General features: G+C 36.4%; 1 protein-coding gene across 3 annotated transcripts in view; it reads right to left on the bottom strand.

The window, feature by feature from the left end:
• DTNBP1 (dystrobrevin binding protein 1) overlaps positions 1-23,845 on the bottom strand; it is a 68,721-nt gene that overhangs the window by 17,063 nt on the left and 27,813 nt on the right. For all 3 annotated transcript variants that reach the window (XM_010284975.1, XM_010284976.1, XM_010284977.1), the window contains one exon: positions 22,472-22,494. In XM_010284975.1, the coding sequence (XP_010283277.1) occupies positions 22,472-22,494 (23 nt within the window). The remainder of the gene's footprint in view (positions 1-22,471; positions 22,495-23,845) is intronic.

Here is a 23,845-nt window from a genome sequence, read left to right as displayed (position 1 = left end):
GATCAAATCTGCACTGCCACACCAAGGAAGCACTGATGGCTGGGTACAAAAATAACTCTTCTAAACCAAACAATTCTCAAGAAGAAACCCTTCTAGTGGTTTTTGTTTGTTTTTTAAAGAGGATCAGTCATTATCTGTCCTTCTGCAGCTGGCATAGAATTGACATCAGATGTAAAATCAATGGCCACCATAATGTCAGCTCCATTGACAGCTAAAGCTGTAATGGCAACCGTGTTCACTCAAAATTATTTTTACAAGTTTAGCTATTAATTCATCAATGGCAGCATCAGGTATGAAATAACAGTGTAATTTTAACCTGTGCTCATATTAGTTTATCTTGCAGTAACAGATCAATTGATTTCTAAAGTTTGCTATTCAAACCAAACTGATTTAAATGATTGCAACATCATTTTTTCAAATTAGTCTGGTTTAAAGATACTGTGCAAAAACTAGAAGGTCTTTTCTTATGTGTGCAAGATCTAAGGCCTGTCAGTCTGACCTCACTGCCAGGGAAGTTTATGGAGCGGATCATCTTCAGTGCCATCACATGGCATGTACAGGACAACCAGGCAATCAGGCCCAGTCAGCATAGGCTTATGAAAGGCAGGTCCTGCCTGACTAACCTGGTCTTCTATGACAAGGTGACCTGCTTAGTGGATGAGGGAAAGGCTGTGGATGTTGTCAACCTAGACTTCAGTAAAGCCTTTGACGCTGTTTTCCACAGCGTTCTCCTAGAGAAACTGGCTGCTCATGGCTCAGATGGGTGTAATATTCACTGGGTTAAAAATTGGCTGGACAGCTGAGCCCAAAGAGTGATGGTAGAATTAAATCCAGTTGGTGGCCAGTCACAAGTGGTGTTCCCCAGGACTCAGTTTTGGGGCCAGTTCTGTTTATTACCTTATCGATGATCTGGATGAGGGGATCAAGTGTTCCCTCAGTAAGTGTGCAGTCGACATCAATTCAGGCAGGATTGTTGATCTGCTCAAGGGCAGGAAGGCTCTGCAGAGGGATCTGGACAGGCTGGATCGATGGGCTGCGGCCAACTGTATGAGTTTCAACAAGGCCAAGTGCTGGGTCCCGCACTTGGGTCACAACAACCCCATGCAACGCTACAGGCTTGGGGAGGAGTGGCTGGAGAGCTGCCCGGCAGAAAGGGACCTGGGGGTGTTGGTTGCCAGATGGCTGAATATGAGCCAGCAGTGTGCCCAGGTGGCCAAGAAGGCCAACAGCATCCTGGCCTGTATCAGAAATAGTGTGGCCAGCAGGAGTAGGGAAGAGATTGTGCCCCTGTACTTGGCACTGGTGAGGCCACACCTTGAATACTGTGTTCAGTTTGGGGCCTCTCACTACACGAAAGACATGAGGTGCTGGAGCGTGCTGGACCAAAGAAAGGCAGTGAAGCTGGTGAAGGGTCTAGAGAACAAGTCTTATGAGGAGCATCTGAGGGAACAGGGGTTGTTTAGCCTGGAGAAAAGGAGACTCAAGAGAGACCTTATCGCTCTCTACAACTACCTGAAAGGAGGTTATAGCGAGGTGGGTGTTGGCCTCTTCTCCCCAGTAAAAAGTGATAGGACAAGAGAAAACAGCCTCAAGTTGTGTCAGGGAAGGCTTAGGTTGGATATTAGGAAAACATTTCTTCACCGAAAGGGTTGTCAAGCATTGGAACAGGCTGCCCAGGGAAGTGGTTGAGTCATCATCCCTGGAGGGATTTAAAAGAAGGGTAGATAGGTGCTTAGGGACATGGTTTAGTGATGGACTTGGCAGTGCTAGGTTAACGATTGGAATTCATGATCTTAAAGGTCTTTTTCAACCTCAATGATTCAATGATTCTAGCTTAATATCTTTAGATTAATAGATTAATTTAATTGAGATTAATAGATTAATTTATTTGGATTAATTACTGCTAGACAAGTTTCACTGGTTAACATAACTAACCAGGTCATCTATAGCTATATATCTATCTGTATCAACTATATCCTCACAAAAAAAGCATTATTAACAGCTAAGATTTTTTCCTTATTTGATGTTCACCATTTTACACCTGCTTCTTATTAGGAGAAATCATCATCATTAAAGCAGTATAAAACTTACTAGGTCTATCAGTTGCTTAGCCCAACACCTCAACACATATTTAACAAAAAGAGAGACACCCATGCATCAAACTAGGGAGAGGATGCAGCAGATGTCTGATGTTACTAATGCATCAGTGGAGCACTAAACAAGAGAGGAATATGAAAAGAAAGGAGATACAAAGCAAGAGAAATGAAGATGGGGCAGGGGGGGAGGGGAAGGGCACCTGACAACTCAGATTGCCAAACAGATCTAATAAATAAAATATGACCTTTTATCCTGGATTTCTCCAGTCTGGTGGAGATTGAATAGAGGAGAAAAACAACACTAACCAGTATTGCCATAGTCAAACCAAACACCAAGAACAAAAAGCCACTGCAATAAAATTGGCCGTTACCAAAGAAATACGCACTACTGAAGCTACTGTGCCAGACAAAAAAACCAAGAGACTGTAGGAACAAGTACAAGCGAGTGAGAAAGCACATACTGCGTGACCATCAATGACTAAACCCTATGCCTATAGTAAAAACGAACTGACAGATGACACCTAGGATACAGTGTCTTACTCAAGCAACAAAGAAAACTCACCTAAAGGATGCATAGACATCAAAGTGACAGTGAGGAGTGAATAAAAAGTAGAAATTCAGGAACCTGATAAAAGCACTTACAAAGGGGAAGGGAAAAAGGAAGGGGGCTGACAGAATAGGGAAGTCAATGTAATTAGGACTGTGAAACTGGTAAAATACGCTTCCTATGAGATCATTCCTTTCAACATACGCAGCTATAGAAAATCTCTCTCTCACCCTCTTCCCCCACCTTTTTTTCCAACGCATGGATGCCATGCAAGTCTTCAACATCTCCTGCCACATCTTGGGACAGCAAGCATTTATTTGTGCCTCTGCTGCAATACAGTGTAAAATCAGGGATTAATTCCCCTGACATCTGTATCAATCAACTTCTGCCATTTGTAGGCACTTTAAAAACATTCATCTTTAGGCCAAATAAAAATTCAGAATTCATAATTATTAATCTTTTCTTTACCTCCTGAATATGTATAGGGCCCTACTAATTTAATTTCTAGAATTCTTTAGAATATTTTAGCAGTAATTAGTCATGAGTACTTTAAACCTCACAAAATGCATGCACATTTCCTGCTTAGTGTAAACATGCAGTTGATTCCTGAAAAAGTTAAATTTCTTAACTATTACTCTATTTCTCTAAACAGCACCTCTCTGTTCTAGGTGTCATTTTCTACAGCAATGACAATCACATGCTATACCTTTACAACAGATATAGACACCTGCACCTGTAACAATTCAAAGAGCCTCTACAGCACTGCACAATCATTCTGAAAAGAAAGTAGAGCTGCTGATTTTTAGAGCATTAAGATAAACTATAAGCAGAGGTGTACTGATCCTACTCAGTGGCCAATTCTTCCTCTCTTTCATATCTAAGCTTGCATAACGTGCCTCTCAAAAGCTGAGCATCCACTGATTTTAGAGGAGGATATCATTAAAACAGAATATGGCCTTTATTAAGTATGAATTATTTGTTCACAACACATTCAGCATGACAGTGGGAAAACATTGCCTTCAGGCCACCATTATATCTGCTCTGTTTCCTTCTCTTTCTTCCTGTCATCCTACATCTGCTTTGTCAGCCCCAATAGCATCCAATTTCCATGGGCATAGAGATTTGTTGCCTCCTTTTCAGAGCAACCATCAGTATTTTTATCTGATACTAACACAAAAACAAAATTATGAAGTTTAAGATTTAAGCTTTCAACAGAGATTGAGGCAGAATATTTCTAATCTCTTAGCTGCTGCTGTAGACTCCAACAGATGACACCACACTTGATTTCACTGGCTTCATACAGGGAAAATTTCATTCATTGTCATGAAGACCAAAATTTATTTTTTAAATAAAAGATTAAATTTGATGGAAGTGGGTTACAAACAATATTATGGGATCTAAACATTTGATGCTCAGACTTTGCGATGCCTTTTAAAACACAAATGAGACAGGCACGATGGGATAGTGAAGAGCAGTTAAAGAACAAACTCCTCGCAAGACTAACACTGAAATGATCTGATCTGTCCCAGGGCCTGGCTAACAACAGACCTTTGGAACATGAAGAACATCAAGACTATGAGGTCTTTCAAGACAAACATGCCAGGGGCAGCATCTGCTACATGTATCACCCTCAATATCAGTTCCTGAATATCCTAGAAATTATGAAGGAGGCTTGAGGTGGGGGTGGGAATCAACCAAGAACTACTGTGGGGTCATTCCTGTTCTGTTCGTACAAGGTTGAATGAATGGCATACCAAGAAGATTTTCAGCAAGTGTTGATCTTCAACCTATTCCTGTTCTCTTACAAACCATCAAATCTGTTTATAATAGTGACTATCCAAGACTAATGGGAACTGAAGCATGCATAAGGAATCAAAGTAGCATCATTATTATCATTTCATGCTCTAGAAAACTGTAGATACTTGGTAAAAAGCCTCCTATTTTGAAACACGCTTGCTGATATTATTCCTTTTAAACTATTTTTCATGCATGCCTTATTTATTAAACAAGTTCCCTTGACAATACGTGTGCTTATATATACAGTAAATACAGTATCAACATCAAACAGTGGTTGCATCACACAGAGATAAATCTAACCATAAAGTGCTAAAATTTTGGTCCAGAAGGAAGAAAAAGAAAAGCACTAACACTTGATAATACATTAAAACTGTATTTTCAAATTAAAAGCAGTAAATATGGTGCATTATTCAAGAAAGCAGTTAGTTCTTCACAACCAACCATAAAACATCTACAAGATTATAGATTTTCATGAAGAATTAATTAGTTCCTTTCTTGTACTCAAAAATTCAAGCTATCAGGTGCCCTGTAAAATTGTGGTTTGTCTATATATATTCAGAACAAGGGATTTTTTTACAACATTAACCTGTTTTAAATAAAATATATGCGTATATATTTCATTAGTTTATTTTTTTGAATTAGTTTTATATATTAAACTCTCTATCCAGATGCAAAAATCCTAAGTCAGTTTTAATAAAGATAGAAGTGTAAGTGCACATTCAAGTACAAATGCATTGTACTCAATGTATTACAAATAATTTCATATGAACACCATAAGTGTTAGAAGGCTAGAATGAATTGCATTTTGCTGAAGAAGTTTGCAAGGTAGCAGTTTCCACTTACTATTCAAAATAGGCCAGAAATTATATACTTGCATACTGCTATTATAATCTGTTTTTTTAAAGTGAAAACTGTAATCATATCAGCAGCCATTAAAGACGGATGGCCTGCTTTTTCTAACACCAGTTTAATGCTTTCTAAATAGTAAATCGAATGATGAAACTCAGCCTAGGGCAGGGAGGGGAGGGAATATAAGAAAAAGGCCTGAGGGAGACTGCATTTTATAAGCATGCACATATAGTAATATATTTAGAAATTAAAACAAGAAATGCTATTCTTAAACTCACAGGTAAAATGAAGAACATATATTTACAGCAAACCAGCCTATAATAATATAGGTCACATCTCATGATTCTCTATTTGGAAATAACCCACATGATCAGATCAGGAGATAGTGAGTTCTGCTCATATTTAAAGTGAGGCTCCAATGTAGGACATTTCACATTTAATTTTGTTTTAAATATTCTTCAAAAGTCCTAGGCAGTTGAACAGATTTCACCCTTCACTTTTATTCACCCATAGCAACGGATCTGAGAGAAAGGCAGCAGTCAACTAGTCAAATCAGTACTGGAAGCACAATGTACATCCACGGAGACAAGGTTATATAAACTGATACAGCAAATTAATACCACTCCTTCCCTGCCTCCCTAAATACAAGCTACTCAACTACTCGGTCATTGCAAATGATATTTTTGTTTCAATGCTAAGAGAATAACTGTCAGAGCCCAGAAACTGAGCTACCTTCTCATTCAAGAAGAGATCTGGAGGTCAGAGCTGAGGCTTATCACGTAAGGCAGCACACAGGCGTGCCATTTGCACTTCCACTGCCCCTGCTGCACTCATCCTGAAGATGAATGCAAAACTCAGATTGTTCAGATCACTCCAAGATTTTTGTAAAGAGATGAAATAAGGAGTCCTGCAGTAAATCACTCCTCAGGCATTTCACAGACTGGATTGTGCCTAGCCAAGAGGTAACACTACAAAAGAACAATATGAAGTAGCTGAACCATAAAATATAAAAGAGCTACATTTAGGAATAGTAACAAAAAATATTTCTTTAGGTATATGCACTTTTTGACTTGCAGAATTTAACAATATCGGTATGAACTTGGAGCCTCCTGAAGTGTAAGACTCCTAAAAGAAACAAAATACTTGTCCAATACAGTCTTAAAAAAGTCACAGCATGAAGAATTCTTAAAATAGACGCTTGCAAAGCGCATTATATTGTCAGAGCAAATCTGTCTCCAACCCACTAGAGATGCTAGCTCGGTGATCCGCATGTAACTCCACCCATCTTTTAAGGCAAAAACTGTCCTAGTACCACTGCTTGTGGGCTTTAATGCAAAGTTCTGGCATTTGTCCAAGATTCTGGAAGGGAGGGCACGCAGCTTTTTACATTTTCTTTTTAGGTCATGACATAAGAGATCACACTGATGTCCACTAACACTCCATTTACAAATGCAGAGGGAAGTCAGCAACTTAAAAGAAGGCACTTCTAAAAAACATGCTACATTGTACAGAAACTTCACGTTTACACAAGTTATCCAACACTTTCCACAGAGCTTAGTAAAACATAAAACTGAGAAAATACCACGTACTGCACGGAATCGAAAACCAAGGGTAAAACAACATATTTTCATCGATGGCAAATAGGCATTCCTAGCAAACAGACGTGTTTAAATTGAAGTTTTAAAGGAAATGAAAAAATCAAATACATCTTTATTAAATTTTATCTTGTCCTCTATGCTTAGAATATGAAATGGCATGTTCATCACAGAAATGACTGGACTAAGTTAGAAGTCAGTGCATTTTAAAGTTAGTAAGTAGTATTTGGAGCTTTTGTCATCTGTGGAGTCGTCCAAATTGGGTTTTGGACTTGAGATGTGGTTAAATCTTCTGTCAATGATAAAATCAAAGCACTTTCCCAAGTTTTTCTCAGACTTGTCCTTTTGAACAAAGTTAATGGTTATATACAATCTTGTGGCTTCATATGGAACTCTTTACAGTAGCCAGATGCCATATTGCCTTCTGTATCAAAATAGCAACTAAGAATGATGGGTAAGGCCATCACTGGAACAGGGATCCAATTAACGGAATATGGCAAAATTGGCATTTATATAACAAAGTTTCAGGTTAGTCATCAATGACTAAATTTATGTCACAGAGCTATTAATTCTCATCCTCTGTAGATAGAAGAGCAGCAGTTTCCAAGAAACTCACAAAACCAACAGCTTATGAAAGAAATTTTTCTGCCCAACAGATTTCAGTAGAAGTTGTTAAAATACTCATATGTTTCTCCTCCCCAGTAATTTGATGACTAGGCTAAGTCATCTTTCATGTCAAGAAAACAACTGACGATAGACAAAATAGAAGACTGAACAGTATCACAGCATAGGCAGACAGTATTTTCAGTGCTTATAGGATTTAAGAAAGCCTCTTTGCTGAATTAATACTAGAACAGTTTAGCACAATTAACAATTAGCCAGAGGCATACTAATTACTACAAAACAAAACACCCAAATCACCCCACTCCACCACACACTGGCCTTTCAGGAATTTTTCTCTTTTTCTTGATGCTAATTCCTTCAACACGTTTACATGTGGAAGTCTCCTTATCCTCCCCTCCATCAGGCAAGCCAAGCTCTCCTAGCATCTTGTGAAATAAGCTCTTAACTCAACCGTTTCTCTAACGCCTCTTCTCGTTTGCAATTGTCCACTGGAAATCTCATGATTGATCCATCCCTGGGTGTTATTTATCCTATTCACAGCTGAATTAATCTCAATAGTTCATTTCTCAAGTGCAACTTCATGACAGAGATTGTTTTCCTCCTAAATCATTTTCACTCAACAACCTGTCACTTTTCTGCATGTTTTACTGCTGTTGGAGTCACCTGTTCTCAACACTTAACCTTCATACTTGTGCTGCTGCCCGAACAAAATACAATAACAATGTGCAATGAATTAGATCTAGTAAGTATTTCTCAAAGGCTAATATTACAGAGTGGTATATATAATGTGTATCTTACTTAAGCCTGAGAATCATACTTAATGAATGCTTTGCTGACAGAATCATACTGGACTATTTCTTTAATTCAAAAAGCAGCAGTATACATGTTAAAATTGGCATAGTACTCACAATGTTAATTCAAAAAGCATGTATTTTTTAAAGTATCTTAAAATGAAAATGTCATCTTCTTATCTCCCCAGTTGAAATCTTGAGCTTTCAAGGACTGCAAAGAGGACTACACAGTAAGACTATTGGCTTTTCTGAAATTCATTCACGATGCTTTTAATAATACATTAAAAATACCTTTAGACATTGTCTGGCATTTTACAACTTTCCTTCTAAAATAATTGGATTTCTTTTGTCTCGGAAATCCTCAGAGTTTCCAAATTTCTATGAGATATGACTTAAAATATATTCTTTCTTTGGTCTGTGTTAGATAGAACGCTTTCTGTTTTATCTTTTGTTGCACTTCATCCACAATTCTTCCATATACCATCATTTTCACTTGATGGATTTTATGAGAATTAGGCTGAATAATCAATATTATGCAGGAGAAACCTGCAGTGGTACAAAAGTGCCCTGAAGTCTATGTAGGAACAGAGCAAGAGAGGGAGTGAGAAGTACCTCTGCCAGACTTCTTCCCATCCTGTAACCAGTGGAAGTTTTCATACTAGTTATGGTTCCCCAAATGTGCTGAACAGCAAGGATTTGGCTTTCTATTCTGTCAGCCTTCCTACAGCCTTGCACCCAAAACATGTTCAGGTGTGGTGAGAACCGGATACTAAGTGACTGGCAGCACAACCCTCTAAATATGTACCAGCAAGCAAAAAGGGAAAATACATATGTCACCCAAATCCTTAACATGGATAGACTTCCTGCCATCATGTAGGTTTTATGGAGACAGATGCTGAAGCTGCAGGCCCTTCCTGAGGCCCTGCTCTCCAGCAAGTGCCAGAAGCTACCCTGCACGTGAGACTACTCGCACAGACAACTGACTAGTGCTCTTTAAAACAAAGTTAAAAAGCCCACCGTTCTAATTCCATTTTATGGTTAAACAGACTTTAAAAAAATAAATTACATTACACCCATGATTAAGGCTTAGAACAGTTGGGTCTACAAAACTGCAATTCCCACATCACTGGTGAGCCACAAAACCTGAGCTTATCAATTACCACCAGTTCAATTTCCTACACATGTGAATGCACAAGAAAACTGAAAATACATCTGGTGATTTTCAAGTGTGTTTTCTCTGTGAAGTGTGGGTTTTTCACTTTAATGTTCGATAACAAGAAGAGAAATGGTAAATCTATGAGGATTTAAGAATACGATCCAAGTTAAAACCCTCCTGAGCCAATGGAACTGTTGGTGTGTGAGGTCTGGACTGATTACATAATCATCTAATTAAGCCAGAAACTTATTCCTATAAATGGCATCATTTCTGTTTGATTTAAAATGAGACACAGCCAACTACATTTTGATCAGGTCTCATTTATGCAACATCAAAATAGCATTAGCTGGCTTCTACACAAAAGGAAAAAAGGGCTGAGTGACATCTCCACAAGATTTTTCTTTTGCCTTAATCCACAGAGTAACCCAAGTGATTAAAAATGAAACAATGCGTTCAGTTAGTCAAAACTGCCTCTTAACTTCTTGCGGCCTTAAATCACATACCCTATTAGAAATATGCAATTTAGAAATATTACGTACATACAAAAATGTTTTACTGATTTTTTAAATAGCTCACTTAAGTATTTAATTATTTTTATTATTCAATGCCATTTTCCAGGAGAATATTTTCACCTGTTCAATAAAAACAAATCACAAAAAGGATGCCACACTTGCTACAATATTGAAGAATTATGTTTGTACAGTTTCAACTCTAAGGCCTTGATACAATTTAACATCACATACATAACACTCGTAAATAAAACAGGCAGAACTGTTTACCAGAATATCCACATATTTGTTCCATTTACTGACCAGGAGTAGAAGAACATTCTGAATTCTTACGTGCACACCTCAGTAATCCACCCTTTCCATCTGCATCACTAAAACCTGAGCAGAACAAGTAGTTTAACAACATGTTGTTGTGAAAGGCAGGACTGAGATTTATGTAAGGACATGCTATAAAGAAGGAATAAATTATTTCTGCTGCAGCTTTTAAAACAATTCTACTATTTCTGAACACTGTAAGGACAAAAACAGTATCATATTTATAGTATCACTATAGAAAGAAATGGTGCCATGTGGAGAAATATAAAAAGCATATAATCTATTATTGTACATTTATTTAGTTACAAATCAAACTGATGAAACGTCTGCATACATTTACGTTTCTAACATATAACAAAATAGAAGAAGCATGCCAAAAGAAAGAATACTGTCATTGTAAAACTGTTCAAAATTTCATTCGCACCAAGATGCAGTCACAGGCCACAAGAGCTTACAGCATTTGGTCTTCCAGCACCCCAAAAAGTATTACATCTGATCTTGTTAGAGAGAAGCAATCTTTTTAAAAGCAGGTAGATGACTATTTCTTCATTTCTCATTAACCTCAGCCTACAGAGATGGTAAGCAAACAGATTATCATAAAAATACAATGAGCCATCTTTAGTTTTGCATTACTTTTTTCTGTCACCAAGCTATAGAAGAAAATGTGATTAAGAAACCCATTAGAATAATCCTGGTTACCACAGAGGTGCTAACCTTTCTAATATTAATGTTGATACTAAAGTTTCTATTTACTGCTACCTCTTCTCAGCAGTAGTTGGAGGACTGATATTGCTAAAGCTCATGTTTCAGAAATATTCTCCAATTCCATATTCTAATCCATATAGAAGTATAATTTCAAGGTTGGTCCCTGCCCCACACACAAAATAGCTCTTCTACTGTCCAGGATATGATTGCAGATAAAGAAAAAAGAGTCACACCTGCACCCCCAATTCACCATACTTCCATTTCAATTTCAGGAAATAGTAAGACCAAAAAGACAACCTCTGTCAATATGTACAAAGTAGTTAAGGATACAAAATGGATTATACCAGCAGTACATATATATCGCTTGCAAAACTGACAATTTAGAGTGCAAAGTGGTCACACCACATTTAGCAGAACAGAGGGTAAATTTTGCCATCTTTAAGTAAACAGTCAATTGTTCTGTTTGGATTTATGGAAAACAACTATTTTGATAAATGAAGTATTTCTAATCGATACAAATGTAATGAGTTCTCCCATATCAGATTGTTTAAAACAAAATATTCAACTTTATATTGTTATTTAACATGAGCATCAAATTTAGTGGTCAGAATTACAAGTCATAAGTAGAGCCTTAATAAAGGCATGCTCCAACAGGTTATTGAAATAATATAATAATTCCATTTACTCTTATCTTTTGATCTTGGACATCAACTGAAAAAAATCCATGTGAATAGTAACAGAAAAAAAACTCTTCCAGTGGTTATATAAAAGAATATAAAAAGAACCGCAGTAGAAATTCACATCTTATTTCTATTTCAATTAATGCAGTTCTAAACATCGTTAGTTACAAATTAACAGCATCAATATGTTATTAATTGCATTCTTAAGAATATTTTTTCATATGACACAGGGTGCTCATACTGATTTAAACAACATCAATTGCTTCATTTAGAAATACACATTTTTGTGATGCATTTATTTATCTGAAGGAAACTACGAATTAGCATGACTGCATCTGTACTAATGGATTCACTACTTCAATTTTGTATATTGGGTTTCATCTTCAGATAATAATTCCCTTTCTCCCCTCATCCTCTAGTATCGCCCCACCCTTAGACAAGTCTGTTTGAATTTTAGCTAACAAGGTACCTGTGTAATTGTATTCTTTTGCTTATTCTGATTAATATTACCTTGACAGTAATGCAAAGTGACAGACAAAAGCAAAGCAATAAACAGACGTCCTGACAAAACAGACGTTAAGTCACTATTTCTTTCAAATTTGCTAAACCAAGTTGATAATTAACCTCTCATTTAAAGCACACCCTTTACAAATCAGGCAATGGTGGTAACTGAGGAAATTAATCAAGCTAACTTTAATTTCATTTTGCATTTTACATTAGCTTGGCAAATTAAGCCAACAAATAAAAAAGATGATAATGAAGTTCCACCTACATGAATTCTTCGGAGTATTCCCAGTGGCTCCCGGAGATGACATGGCAGCAAGAATTAAGCAAGTAAAAAGAAACACGGTACTGGTCAAGCGAAAGCTCCAGTTACCAAGCAGCTCCGCTGACGTGCATCTTCATTGATGTAGAACAAAGACTGATGCTAGAAGGCTGCTTTTCCAAAGCGGTAATACCGCCACGGCCAGTTTTCAATGGGTCACTCGCATGCAGATGCATACACATGGATACTTCAACTCAGCGCCTTTCCAGAACCTGCACGCAAGCTGCCAGCAGCTGGGCTATACCAGAAACGCACGCATGTATTTGGGAAGGTACCACATGCTGCTACGTAAAGGGGTGCTAGAACGAGAGAAATCCTCCCGGCGTGTTATAATCTGATGACATGCAGTTACAGCATGTGTCTACTTGGCAGAGAGCTGGAAGCGTTTGAAAATGATTTAGAAGCAAGGAAAAGGTGAGGAAGGGTTCTGAATTTTTTTTTAATGCGGCGATGTTCATAAGGCTCTCCCCTCACAGTATTTTTCCTTAATCTGGCTTAGCTCAGATACCCCGCAAACCAGATTACACGCTATTCTTATTTCACACATAAAATATTAAAAATCTTGGTTGTGATTTTAAAATAAATTACGAGCAGTCTTCTCTACTGAAAACCGCATTTTTTGGTATTACTATCCAGACTGCATTTTCATCAAAAGTCAAAAAATGGTTATGCAGTTAAAAAAATTACAGAAACAGCATATAACCAAGAATCTTTGGTTGTGGTGATGCTGCAGTTACACAACGGTGCATTTATGTTTCAGAAATCGGAAGGCGTTGCTCAGAATTTGGAATGCTGGCACATGTTACCCCTTCAGTCTAGGAGGGTGCGCAGCGCTGCCGGAAACAGTGATAGCCATAACAATTCCTATCTTTTACTTAAAAAGATCACATTTTCAAAAGCTCCTTGATGACAATTTTCAAAATACAGCATACAAACAAAAGGGAACTATGTAGCAAATAACTTCTCCAGTCATCATCATTAGAGGAAAAATTACCAAGAATATGTGGGCCTGTGAAACTTGGTTTTATTTCACTGGTGAAAGTAATACCAAAAACATATATGGGAAGGATCAAAATAATAATAACCATGACATAATACCACCTTCATTCTGGACTTTGGTAATTAAAGAATGAATTCAAGTTAGAGCTGTAGACAAAATAGGCTTTTTTTTTTCCCCACATCAATCATTTAAGAATTACAGACAATTAAAATATTACACCTTTAAATGTTTTATTTTCTGTGCAAACTGAATATGACAGGACTTATGTTCCCATGAAATTTCTTCCTATTATCTACACAGTTGCTATTCACCCTGGCAATAGCCACAGAAAAACTCTGTTGTTACACTGGCCTCCTCCACTTCTTAAAAAAAAAAAAACAGGATTCTGCAAGGCTGACTCCAGCACAGGGCCAACTTCTACTGCAGCTGACAGGAGCTCTACCTAGACGTTCAAGAGCCATCTTATTTTTAGCTGCAGTGATGCCAAATTTGTGATACATCTGACCTCTGGCTTTTGACTTAGTGTAACACTAGAATACAAAAAGAGTAGGACTCAAGAAAAAAGAGAAAGCCACATAAATGCATCAATATTAAAATTTGTTGGGAGAATAAACTAGCTCCCTCAAAATACAAAGCAACATAAGACAGGATGAAAGAGCATAAGGGTGCCACATTAAAAAAAACATAAGACTATCTAAAATTACATGTAGAAGAAGCAGAATTTTAAAAAACAAAAAAAGTGTTCCTACCCTCCACTCTCCCTTAGTCAGAACTAGCATAAAAAACCTAATAAACACAAGGTTGCAGAAATATCTGTAACATTAGCATTCTGTGGGTTACATTCACTCATTGTCTGAATACTACTTTCAAGTGACAGCCATCATATAAATCCTGAAATCTAGTTGAACAGAGAGATTACAAAAAAAAAAGGCACTACCAAATTTGTAACATACAAAGTTACATTGTAGCCAAAATACACAACAAACAAAAAGTAAAAAAAGCACTTGAAGTACCAAACCAGAAGTGGTCTGGGGTAGAAGTGACAAAACCAAAAACTATCTTTCATCAGCTGAGTTGCAAGGGCACACAGTATCTGTTCCACGGAAATTTGATTATCTAGTTTGTCCATAAATAATCTGGCATCTCTATAGAATCCCTTTCTAAACTTTAGATTTCCTCTAGAAACTTTACTCCCTATTTACAACTTTGAAAATTCAGACCCATTTCCAATACATAAAACCACCATAGAAATTAATGCCATTTTATGATTGACCAAGATCCACCCAAGCCTGTATTGCCAGTATCAAAGAAGCCCTGTTTGTCCCTCACTAGTTGAAAACTAATCAAAAACGGGTGGAGGGGAAATAATATCCCATCATATCAGATTACTAATCCAGTTGACAGTGCAGCCCATCATTTGGCAAAGCGTAACGGGAACAGCATTCTGATGTAGCGATTCAAGATAAAATTGTAGATAGTTTTGTTTCTGCAGTTTAAATACACTAAAAAACCTCCCCCCCATTGAAATGTAAATTTTATTTCTTGTATAGAAAGTATTGTGTGTCCTGAAGACTTGACACTTGTAGACATTAACCTATTGGGTAACAAATTTATTTCCAGTCATCTGCAAAATAAATGCATACACAAGATACTACCCATTATAGTTTGCTTCACCCTACACATAACACTTAATCCAGCAAATGTTTTGTTGTCTTGTCATAGGCAGCTAACAAAATTTAACTGCACCGTATGTTCAATAGAATAGTGTTGCCAACAGAAAAAAAGAAGTCATGTTTAGGGGGTCAGCAAGAGGCAAGTAATTGCTTTTGTGCACTATCACATGCAGTCTCTGTCAAGACTTAAAATTGAAAACTGCCACTGTTCTTGAGTCTGTATTCATATATAGAACCAGTTATGAAAGTATGTCATTAAGTCTGATAACCCAGCCAAACAGAATCAGGTGTATGCAACTCAGCACCATCGACATGTGGGCTACAGAAATGCACATTTGAAAGCTTTTACATCTCAGTGCTGGTGAGATCTGCCCCGATGTATAAAGATTCAGCTATTTACTGGGGAGGATTGAAATCAGTGAAAGACCAAGAGTGAACCTGCCCTAAATTTATTTATTTAAAAGGGTTTTAAAAATAATTTTAAATATTATTATTATATTTTTTAAAAGACTTGATTTGAAGTCCATATCTGTTTCAAGGACAGCGAAAAAGAGGACATAAGTTACAAGTAGCTAGATTCATTTCATCTAGAAACTTCTAAAATGTGTCCTGAGAGTTAAACAGTTTTGAGAGTCTGTACACTTGAAAACATAAAGAACAAAATCTGTAAGCACACTAGCTATAAGGACACTATCTTCTCCATTTATCTTATCCTCTTACACTACAATGGAAGACTTAAGTAGTTAAACTTATTTGCCTTTCACACTCAAGGTTTAACTAGAAGTACCCATGTCTCAAGAGAATGGTTATCAATGTATGGGAGTCTTGGTCAATTCTTGCCACAGACAACACAGGACATCCAAAGTTGGAAGGTTCTCCTCCCATAGCCTGGATCAGAAAGAAGCTGGTAACACACAGCATTAACTAGAAATCTATCAGAATATTTTCAGCTCAGCAAAATTATGAGGAAAAACCCTGAAACCTGAATATCCTTGAAATTTTAACTCCATCTTAGCTTTATTACAATAGGCTGAAGCAATTGTTTCCCAACTGTTTTCTGGTATACCAAAGTAAGAGTTGTCTTCTTTTGTATCTGTGCTACAAGTTTTATATCTTGAAATTTTTGACCATGGTCACCTAAATAAATTCTAAAACAATCAGGAAACACTCAGAGCAGAAGCACTGCCTGTCTCCAACAGCATGTTTTGGAAGAGGCACACAGACCACCAAAGATACCCTCCCTCCCCTATTCAAATACTGAAATGCAAAAATCACAAAATACAACATTAAATTAGAACTCTCATTATTAAAAAATTTGGTTATGGACACAATTTGTCAACAAAAAATTCTTCATCTTGAATGTTCCTAATATGACAGGTTCTGGTATAGTATATTTAGAAATAGTAAAATAAACAAACTCCATGTGGCTGGTATGATTTTCTACCACAATATCATTTACTCTTGCTCAGAAGAAACACAGAGGATTCTGTGATCAAAATTATACCACAACTTCTAGAAGAGCTACATCATTGAATCTATGAGCTTTGTCAACCACAAGCTGTAAAGATCTCCACTACATATTACCCATGCATCTGGAAGACAATATGAGGATTAGGAAAAAGTTGTTTATTTTGACAGCCATGAGAATACAGCACCATAAAGATGCCTAGACTGGAAGAAAAAAAATCAGTTTGATATACTATCTGTTGGGGTGAGTAGGTTTGAAAAAAAGGAGAACAAAGGCATACAGGCAACAGACTGCTCCAAATATTGTGCACTCTTAGAGAAGGGAACAGTAAAAGCCAGGAAATTAAAGTTTAGATACAATAATATTTAAGCTACTGACAAAATGACTGGAAAACTGCAATTTCAACAGAAGCACCTCAGATGCATGAAGACGGACGACAAATGATCTGCATATCAAATGTGACCCAATGACTTAACCTAGAAGAGAAAAATCAAGAAAAAACACCTTTTTACTTCACCATAAGAGTGTTTTGATAAAGCTTTTAAAACGTATCAGGACTTGTTTGGGAGAGATCTCTGATGCAAAGAACTGAAAACATATTTTGTTGTATTGTAAATAGAAGTGCTGAAAATGGTCATATGGTCAGTTTCTCTGAGCTTGAATGAAACTAATCCTGTTAAAGCTTAGAAATATGCATGACTCAGTAGCCAAAGCCACGTGCATATCTGCCCTTACAAAGTTTCTGCCACCTTTCATTGTCCAAAAGCGCTGTGTTGCTGATTTCTAAATGGCCTCTATTGCTTTAGTTTTCTTTCCAGAAACAAACTCGAAACATTTTGTCCTAAACTTTTTTTTTTTAATAAAAAGGGACTTTTATTGTATGACTACTGTATCGTGTATACAGTTCCCACTTGGACAAAGTCAACTCAGCAGCATATGTTATTACCATTGTGCAATTCCACCACTTCTATAACTTTAATTTTTTTCCTATTATCTACCCCACTGCTCTGCTTCACTCTTTCATCTTTTAAAGACATTAACACTCTTCTGTAAATATTTACTACACAGTCCTGACTGCACTGGAACAGAAGAAAAAGTAACTTTAAATAAATAAATAAATAAATAATTGTACCATGTGCCTTGAAGAATAGGGGAATGATTTCAAATCTCAGTGCAGTCATGAATGCACTAGGTTTCAAGTATCAAGAAAAAATAATCATGTATTTGCTATAATTTCTAGATTCTAAGCTGTAAAAATAAAAATTATACATGTCCTTTTTTAAACCATGGAAGAGTACAACCCATCAAATACTAAAAAGAAACACACACACAACTATTGATTACAATAAATTCTACTATTGCAAGAAGTTGCCAAGACCCACAACAGAACATTTTTTTAAAGCAGCTTTATAAGCCTCAGCCAGGACAGGACAAACACAGAGCATAAACCAGCTCCTGCAAGTGGTTCTCTGAACACTGGAATTGATGCATGCTAGGAAGAAGCTTGCACGCTACTTCATAGGCATACCTAATGTTTTCATCCATAAGTCTATCATCTTTGAAAGCTTTGCTCTCTGAAAGATAAATTAAAAAAAAAAACAAACAAACAAAAACTGGACAACCCTTGAGATGTTTTCTCCTAGTGCACACTCACACTTCAGTGTTGTAGCAGTATCAACAGGGACTCCACACACTCACTCTCTGCCTTCTTCAGAGAGAGATGCTTTAACATAAAGAAGTAGGAAAGCTTCTAACCTTCACTTTCTCAGCATCACAGACTATTAAATAATATGTTACGTTTACATTGTAACAGAAAACTCCTGAAGTTAGAAGAAAAGAGACTGGAGAGGTTTGTTCTGCTCCTATAAACTATGGACACAGCAAACAACAAAGAAGAATGTCTGGCCCTTAAATAGTTTTAAAGCAAAAGGAAGAAAAATAAAATCTACTTTTCATGATGAAAGAGTGCAATCTGTAATACAAATGTGAAAAAGGCAGGAACAAATTCTAAAACAGTATCTCCATTAACAAATAGAAAAATAATTCATCATTTCTTAAAATAGTATTATGTACTTATTCCATGCTACTTAAAGGTAATAACATCAAAAGCAAGAGTGTTAGTGGATTCTCAACACTTTTCAGTGCTGCAAACAGGTATATACACTGAGCTTTGTCTGAGCCCTTCTTGATGACACTTGGTATCCTCAAAGAATATACTGAATAGGTCAAGGAACTACCACTTTGTACCTTAGTGCACACAAGTAGGAAGATCTAAATGAAACCAGAAACAATTCTGTTTCTTGGTTATGTGAAGGTTGATTTTGTTTCAGTATTAAAATAAGTCTTTAGTAAATATGAGGTATACGAGGGCACTTAAAGTATTTATAAGGTTATACATATTTGAAGATTTCACAAATTTACAGTGGTCTCATCCAGACTATGTCTGTGTATCTATATTTATATTTACACATACACAAAACTCGAGGGAAGTAAAGTTTTAAAACAGATCTGAAAGAAGCTGCCTGCCTGCCTTGTGAGCCAGACCTGCATTTTTGTGGTCAGTGCCAATACACAGTTTGTATTTTTTCTGAATTCATTATGAAATTGATGGGATGCTTCACTGAATTCATGTTTCCAGTGCTGTGCTATTTTGACCCTCAGACTCTACCATTCAGTTTCTTAATCCCAGGAAAACTTACTTTCTATCCTGAGCAAGGCATGAGAACTCAGCACTGGTGAATGTGAGAGTTACACTTGGATACTGAAAAACGTGCATACAATCCTCTTTTTACTCCCTCTAGCAAACACATTTAAGAAATGTTTTTGTGGTACTTCAGTTTCTGCAGCTTCAAACAGAATGAACTTACATATTTATGAAACACATTCTTATGCAAGACATTTACCATCCTTAACCTGGAAGCCAATACTTTTTAGCATATGGTATTCAAACTCACAAATAACAAGTTACTATTATGAAAACTGGCATTTTTATTCTTTTCCACCAAAACACAATTTAATGTACAACGGTTGCAACTGCATATGCATTGAAAGATACAAGTGTATATAAAGGTACTTCAGCCGCTGTGCTGGTTTTGGGTTTTTTTTGTGTTTTGTTGTTTTTGTTTTTTAAATGACTTGAACGTTTATGAACACATTTCACTCTGAACAGTTATGCAAGGATTAATTAGTTGAGGATGTACTCTATATTTGCAGTATAAAAACATAAAGAATCATCTACCTAACTACCTACTTAACATATTTCAGTTGGAACCAACCTTTCTTGAATACAGCAAACTAGAGTTATAAGCAAGATAAGAAAGATAAGATCTTATCATAAAAGCTTTACTTAATGGTACTAATACTTCCTCACCTCAACCTTAAAATGTGTTAGGCAATGAAGCATTTGCTTTTTATATTACTCTGTTACACTGGTAATTTAGACATGCTTCCTGCTCTTGCTGCTGCCTTTTCCTTCTTCTGTGCCAGGATTTCTACGGCTATCTACTGAGTTATTTCAGCATGCTTCATCAACCGAAACTAAACCAAACCCAATGACAGCTCATTTTCTGCACAAATCTAGCAAGCCTTGGAAATAGCTTAAAAAAAAAAAAGAATGCAAGAGGGAGCCACCAGTTAGACAGGGAAAAGCTGCTGTAGAACTGAAACATCTGCCACTACATAGTGATGAATCCTTCGTGACCAGGAAGCTCTTACTCTCCCTATTTCTAATCAGCTGATGAAATATATGCTAGATACTCAGAAATTGGCTGAAGGTCCAAAAGGCCGAAAAAGGACTGACTGATGCCCACTAACACCTCTATTTTACAATCCAGGTTAACCAACAAACATTCCAAGTAGCATCAGATCTGGGAAAGAACAACTTAGTAAGCAAGAAACCATAAAAACATTTCCTCCAAGTTTGTATTTTCCATCAGCCATGCACCTGTTTTTTAGTAGCTTAATCTCAATTTCCTGGGAAAATGTCAGGCACAACAGTGAAAGTTGTTGCCAAAGTCAAAATATGGTATCTATGGTTTATTTTAAAAAGCATATTGTCATCTTCTAGAAAGACTTGAGACTTGCTTGCTATGACTTCTTGAAAGTTTTTTAGCTATTACTCCCTTCTCTTCTGTCATGTACAAGCCTGTTCATCAGTTTATTGTATGAAAAAACACAGAAATTAGCCTGACTGATGTTTAATACTCATTTTTAAAGATCTGTCACTTTGCGCTTTTTCAGCGTTCCATAGCTTCTGCCAATTGTTTTGAGTATTTTAGAATAAATTTGATCAGTTGGCTCAAAAATGTCCAACAGACCTAGAGTATCCTCTAACTCGGTCTTTTCTTGTTATAGCACAAGATCCTACTCCTTTCCCATTTACATTGGCTGCATTAGCCACAGACTGCAGTTGAACTCTTCAGCAAAGAAACATGCAAAGTCTTTGACTTTTTTCTTGGCATCTGTTTGCAATTTTTCCTCTTTGTAGTTACTTTAAAAACCTTCTTTCGGCTACCAAGACAAGCCTCGTCTACCCAAGACAAGCCTTTCATAACTGGTATCGGAAATCTGTATGCCACTGTATACATTACAGAACCAGTTACCTAGTTTGGTATAAATTTCAAGGTCAACACAGAGCTAACACCTTCCTCTTCCATGAAGGTAATTGTCTTTGTAAAATACTTACTGTCAAATAAAGTTGCAACTTCTATTGGAAAAACAAGAAGCCAAGAGAGAAATAACTTTGGAAACCATCCTCCTGGCTTCCAGAAACTCACTTAAAATGCCTAATCAATACAAACAAAAACCCCAGCATTCACTATACTCACAAGCATCAGGTACTACAAAGCGGCTACCTTGCTTTGGAACAGAATGAGCTTAGCATTATCTTTGGTTGTGTATTGAGCTAGTCTGTGTTGAAAGCTGTCAAATCAATCAAAAAAAGGGTTATTATGGTAAGTTGCAGACAGTAGCATTTTTACATAATCTGTGTTGCTTGTCTGTAAGTTAGTTTTATTATTTTCCTTTTTAGCATTATGTAAAGATGAGATAGTAATGAACTGAAAAGGCAACGAGAAATGCAGTTGATAGAAATTTCCATCCCTTCTTTCAATTTCAAGAGACTATTCATTGACATAAGTCAATGTACTTGACTTTGTTCTCATAAATAAAGACTAGTCACAAAGCCACAGTCACACCCTATTCAAAGTAAAAGACAATAGCAATTATCAAGCTGATCAAACATCAACATTAGTAGGTAGAGTAAGCATGAATTTAAGATTTACTGAAAATGGTAATGTGTTCCATCTACACACCACAGACAAAGCAATAATACATGACAGGGTTTCTAGCCATTGCATATTTTTAGGACAGATATCTGTATACGTCATCATGTATATGCAACAAGTTGAGCTATAAAAGTTGCATTTGTGTGATATAACATAATACTGTGAAAATTTCCTAGAAATAGCTAGACAAAAGTCTAACAAGTAACAGTCTATGACACACGTCAAAAACACATTCATGCTGGAAAAGACATCAAATAGTTGAATACAAAAGCCCTTAACTTCCAAAATTGAACACCAAGGGAAAAGCTTAAATTAGATACAGAATCTCTGAAACCTAGCTAAGTCAATAGAACCATCTGTGTTCTTTGTAGAGTTATAACTCTTCCAAAGAAACCAATAGCAACAACAGGTAAGCTGAAGAACAGTCTGCTGGGTCAGAAGGAAATTAACATTATCAAATGTAGAATGGAAACAGTTCCTTATTAGTTTCACTTAATACAAGAATTACTGTAACTCTTGCAAACATTGAAGTAGAAAATTAAAAATAGAATTTACCTTTGAAGGTCTCAAGTTCCTTCCTGTTGGAGAAAAGCAGAAGAAAAAAGTTATTAGAAATACTACACCTAGATATTTTACATGGTTTAAGACTCATTAAAAGACAAAAAACCAAGAATTTTATTATCATCCTATATAAGGGTAATATTACTGCGTGTGTTTATCTAAAGCAAACACTATTAATCTATTTAGAAAGTAGGCTACTACCTATTTATAAACATGTACAATTATACAAATACTGCACATTTATGTCTAACCACATAATTTCTAGATACACCGTTCCAAAAATAACCAAGACTTCTTAAGGCTTTAGGTACTAAAACATCCATTGCTTAGCAAAGCTTTGACAATTTATAGAACAGTGAATAACAATTAGTGTTTCATTTTCATCAACGCTATTCAAAATCCTTTTGGCAACAGTGAAGGAAGAAATTTGACAGTATCATTCACTCAGTTACAACACACTTTAAAGGCAACAGAGGCATATAATGACATTCGTCAGAGAAGAGGATTTTAACGTACAGAAAGTGACAGATAATCCACAATAATCACATACCAGAAAGCTAAGCAATTAAGCAAACAGCAATATTATCTTTTTTTGTTCATACCAGACCACCTTCTGCTTTTAGTTGTTATGCAATTGTGAATGCAAAGGCTATAACACTAAGGGAAATATTTTCTCCGATTTCAAGAAATTGCAAAATGCTCCATTTGCCATCGCTACAAAGTAGTGATTTATCATGAATTTAGAGGCTAAAGAAGAATCAAAGTAATAGCTTAGATGAGGCAGAATGCTGGCCTTTTCCTTACAAAACACTCATTTAGAACAAATACCTTTTCAGTCTGTGCCTTGCAGACTGCCTAGTTAGATTCTGAATTTTGACAGAAAAGTGATTTTGAGAAAAAGAAATTAAAAAAAAAGACTGAACTAACAAGTTGTCCAGATAAATGATTTTCTTCAATATCCATGATAGTGAAGAGTCTATACTAAAGCATGCATCAGTTATTACTGAGTCCCCTACCATATACACTGTTTCACAACACATGTGCTATACCGTAACAACTCCCTCTCCTCCCTAACAGATGATGCAATTCAGCATTTATTCTTGCATCAAGAACAGACAAAATTCTTTCGAGTTTGAAACAATTTATTTTCTACGCAGGACAAAGTATTCTAAAAGAAGCAAGAGAATACATTTACCTCCACATTTTCAGTGAACATCCCACTTTTGTCACCAAATGTCAAATAAAGGTTTTTGAAAGAATGAGTGCTTTACCAGGAAATAAGCTATAGTGTGATTTACAGTAGAGAAGCCTATTAGTTGTGACTTCCTGTGAGTATCTGCTTCCCCTCCTGCTTCTCCTCCATCCCTT

Source organism: Phaethon lepturus, unplaced genomic scaffold, assembly GCF_000687285.1.
Source record: "Phaethon lepturus isolate BGI_N335 unplaced genomic scaffold, ASM68728v1 scaffold17664, whole genome shotgun sequence".
Classification (NCBI taxonomy): Eukaryota; Metazoa; Chordata; class Aves; order Phaethontiformes; family Phaethontidae; genus Phaethon; species Phaethon lepturus.
This window is presented reverse-complemented; position numbering and strand designations above follow the sequence as displayed.